Source organism: Agrilus planipennis, unplaced genomic scaffold (assembly GCF_000699045.2).
Source record: "Agrilus planipennis isolate EAB-ADULT unplaced genomic scaffold, Apla_2.0 scaffold204, whole genome shotgun sequence".
Taxonomy (NCBI): domain Eukaryota; kingdom Metazoa; phylum Arthropoda; class Insecta; order Coleoptera; family Buprestidae; genus Agrilus; species Agrilus planipennis.
The window spans coordinates 567,101-571,406 of NW_020438921.1; the positions used below are offsets into that span (position 1 = coordinate 567,101).

Genomic DNA, 4,306 nt, shown 5'->3' on the forward strand with positions numbered 1-4,306 from the left:
ATACAAGTGACATATTTGATTAAGAAAATATAATATAATGAAAACTGTAGTTTGTTATGCATTTCCGGTATCTACCAGGGCAGCCCAGTTTCTTATTTCTGAAAATAATTTTTGATTTTAAAACTCAAAAATCTGGAACGCTTTTATATACTAAAAAAATAGTGCAAAATCAAAGCCAAGATAGGAAGAAAAGGCGTTTATTTCTTTAACGAACACCAAAATTATTCCCTTTAAAGTAACAGCTTTATCTCAGGACAGGTTTTTGGATTAGTAATAATTCAATACATAATTAAAAACCAGGTGGAAAAACAATAAAATTGTGTTGACCGAATTAATGTTTTAATATCATGTAGTGTCTGTAACGGTAACATACCTGCTAAAGTAGGAGGGCGGTTTTATCATTACATCAAGATGTTGTGTAAAAACAAAAATAATTGTGTGGTTTTATGAAACAACGATACAAGTGAAACTTTTCGGATTGTAGGCTTTTAACTGTTAATTTTCGGAAAATTATTCGATTTAGGGTATTAAAATTAAAATTGCGTTCTTAATCTTATTTTAATGATTGGAAAATGGCAATGATAATGGGAAATCAATAGTAGACAAGATATCCAACTGTAAATTTTAATTTCAATCTGCGTATGAGAGTACGGAGTACATAATAAATTCAGATGTTAAAAACTGCGAACAATATTTACTTAAATCATTGAATCACTTTGAACTTCAGTTATTTTAAAAATATTTTCATCTTCGCTTTGAGTTTCACAGTCTATAAATGTAATTGTCATTCACTTGCACGAATGAGTGAGAATATTAATGCTACACGGTTAGCTGCGAGCCATGGGCACCGCCATATTGGTCTTGGCTGCTCCACCGAGCGCCTTTAATGTTTACTTCTACTCCTCGGCCGGCTGTAAGCAACATGCAATAAATGGGCGAAAAAATTTGAGGTGTAATAAAAGTTTCACTTTAAAACTTCTAACATATGTATGTATTTCGTAAACGGGTACTTGCTCATAATATATAGTAAGAGGGAGGGAGAAGTCTATTAACACATTCGATTTTAGACGTTGCCAGATCAAAGGAATTAAGAATCAAATTTATAGGGAAAATCGGATATAATTTATAATGTAATTTAATTTGTGTACTAAATGAATTCATGTTGTCTACAATTTACCTGCACATTGGAAATTTCTTTAAATGTTTGTGAATAAATAAAGGAAGGTCTTCCTTTTTTAAATTAAATGATATTTTTTTATTTAAATATCACCAAAGAATCTCCAGGGTAATACAAAGAAATTTCAGTGTAAAATCTAGGGAACAAAAAAATATTTGGCAACATTGATTTTTTGCTGTAGAAACGTGCGATAGGAACTTCCGAAAATAAAATTATTATTAACTGCAAATGATACCCATTTCTGAAGGAGTTTCGGTGAGAATTACATCCAGAACCACACTAATGGACCATTTTAAGTATATATGTGGGTATTGAAATATATCCGTGAGCAGTTTCGTATTGGCAATATATTCTGAGTGATTCAGAGGCTTCTTCCACCAGTGTGTATCAGCATATAACGTTTTTGAGAGCAAACTTTTATCCAGAGGCAATTTCCATACTACTGAAAGCCGGTCGTCTGAACTTTATAACGGTTAACATTTGACATCGATTTTATTGAAGGGATCCTTCTTCTCGAGACGAGCTTTTTCGCCAACTAACACGATATGAAAAATTGAATTTCAAATATCTCCGATAAAGAATGTTACATAGATAACTGACGTGATTTTTGTTGGTTGTGTAGGTAACTTCGATCAATTCCCATTAATATTGTTTCAAAAGGTACACGGATAATTTTTGTTACTAACAATATGATTATTTTCATGTCATATACATAGCTTTACGTAACCAGCAGCACTTACAAAAATGCGCTTTTTTTACAGTTAATTCTATTGGTTCTTCTCAAACGGTTAATTATGACTATTTATATTAATTACCTATTCGAATATAAATTTTTAATTAAAGGAATTTAGATGAAAACATTATTACTTAAATGCTTTATGGCTATTTTCTATAAAGAGGATTATATGGGTAAATAAAGTAAACCAAGTCAAAAAACATACAATTTTCGAAATAAAGTTTATTTAGATCTAAAACTTTATTTTAAGATTATTTCATCATGATCAGGCAAACAAAACAGAAAACTTTTGTAGTGTTTAATACAAACAGCATATATAAGAGTTCGTAGATACATTGCACTTCATTGTTTATCATGATTTATAACAGGTAATGAATATCTGCAAATGCAACGAAATAATAATAAGACGATTAATTGGAATTTGAATCACAATAATAACTACAAATAACATAATCTTTTATTGTAACACATTTAATTGATTATCCTTTTTACAAACATGGTTCAAAAATAAAAAAATCATTTCTTTGAATATCACTGCTCCTGTTATCGAACGACAAAAGCATTCTTTATGGAATAGCTTAAATATCAGTATTTGTTTAGCAACTGAATAACAAGTTGTTCTTCCTCCTCCCAATTACACTTTATCACTGTTAAGGGGTTCCAATTGACCTTCTTCTTTTTTATCGACAACCTTTTTTCTTCGGAAGCATGTAGTGAAGCAAGTGTCATTTTTACCAAACTCTTCTCCATCTTGTATGCTCTCAGGCATTGGCGCCCCCATAGTTTCAGGTAAAAAGAGGGTAAGCGCGCCTGAAATCAAGGCTATAACTGCGAATACAATGGCTGGAAGAGTGGGATCGAAAGAATCAAGAAGGGTCACAAGAGGAGTTAATGTACCAGAAAGCCTGGCGCACATAGATCCGAGACCTAATGCAGAATTTCGTATTACAGTCGGAAAAAGTTCTGCGGAATAATTATAAACTATTGCGAAAGAACTGGAAATGAGAAATTTTCCAATCATAGCGGCCGAAATAGCCCCTACAGTAGCAGGAGTCAGTTTCGCAGCTGTTATACAGCAAATACCACCAGTAATCATATAGAAGGCTATGAGTGGCCTTCGACCAGCTCTATCCATTATAGTTATTAATAGAACATAACATGGCAGTTCTACAAGTCCAGAAAGGAATAACATAAGGAATGGATTTCCTTCAAGTTTCCCAGTACTAAGAGAAAGACCATAGTAGGCCAGAGAATTTGCAAACCAGCATAAACAAATATTTAGTGTTTTCTTCCGAAGATTCGGTGTGCGGAATAAATCAGAAATACCTCCTGAAGATATATCACTTTCTTCCGAAACGTTTTCAACTCTAGGTGGTGCTTCATAGTCAGCTTCGTCTAAATGTATCGCACTCCCGTTTATTTTAAGGCCTTTCTTAATAATAATTACTGCCTCTTTTGTTCGACCCTGCATCCATAACCATCTGGGAGATTCGTCCATAAGCCACCAGTGACCAATCAGTAGAAGTGTATGAAGACCATAGATGACTTGAAGTATTTGTCTGTCTTTTATTAGCGCACCCCAACCAGCAACCATCATTATACCAATTGCGAATGTGAATTGGAAGAAAACTCCGCATGCAGTTCGTTTTGACGGACCTACGAGTTCCATGGTAAGAACGAAGCCGGTAATATAACTACCTGCAGATCCGAAAATGCCGTAGAAGTATCTTAATACGAGAAAAGCGTAATAGTTAGAAATAAAGGCAACTGAAACACTGAAGATGAGGGTGAGAACAGCAGAAATGCAAAATATAGTCTTCCTCCCATATTTGTCAGCCATATTTCCAAGGACAACAGCTCCCGTAAATACACCGAACATATACACAGACTGAGCGACAGCTCCCATCCATCTTCTATGACACACAAAGTCCCATTCCGTTGCTCTCGATGACGGGTGGTATGTGGGATCGTAGATCCAGGCATTACATAACATTGATTCGTTTCTTTCGTTGTAAATGTGACATGTATCGAACTCTCCTGTGGGAAGCCTAGGAATGTAGAGAGCTAGGTCGACATTTGTTATGTTCCAAATTGAATCATTTGCATCTAATTCTGGGATAAAACATCTGAAATAGAAGGTGAAAGTTAAACGGTGAACGGTTGGTAACTATTTAAATCCTTAAAATATTCTCTTGTTAAATCATAAGCCGTAAACTAAACAGCCACTTACGGTACCTACGTCTACATATAAAGATTTGGCAGCAAAACTAAAGCCTGTAGTTCATTTAATATAATAGACCAATTTTAAAAAGCGGTATTCAAAAGAATATAATTAAATGGGTGGAAAAAAAGAATGTAAAATGTAAATTATTTACCTGTGATCAGGTGAATTT

General features: G+C 33.9%; 1 protein-coding gene across 1 annotated transcript; it reads right to left on the minus strand.

Moving 5' to 3' along the window:
• Window positions 1-2,352: 2,352 nt before the first annotated feature.
• On the minus strand, window positions 2,353-4,302 carry LOC112904253 (organic cation transporter protein-like; the record flags this gene model as incomplete). Its single annotated transcript, XM_025973835.1, has 2 exons — window positions 2,353-4,039; window positions 4,289-4,302. Coding segments are annotated over 2 exons (1,506 nt in total), but the record flags the coding sequence as incomplete, so codon positions are not given.
• Window positions 4,303-4,306: the final 4 nt, after the last annotated feature.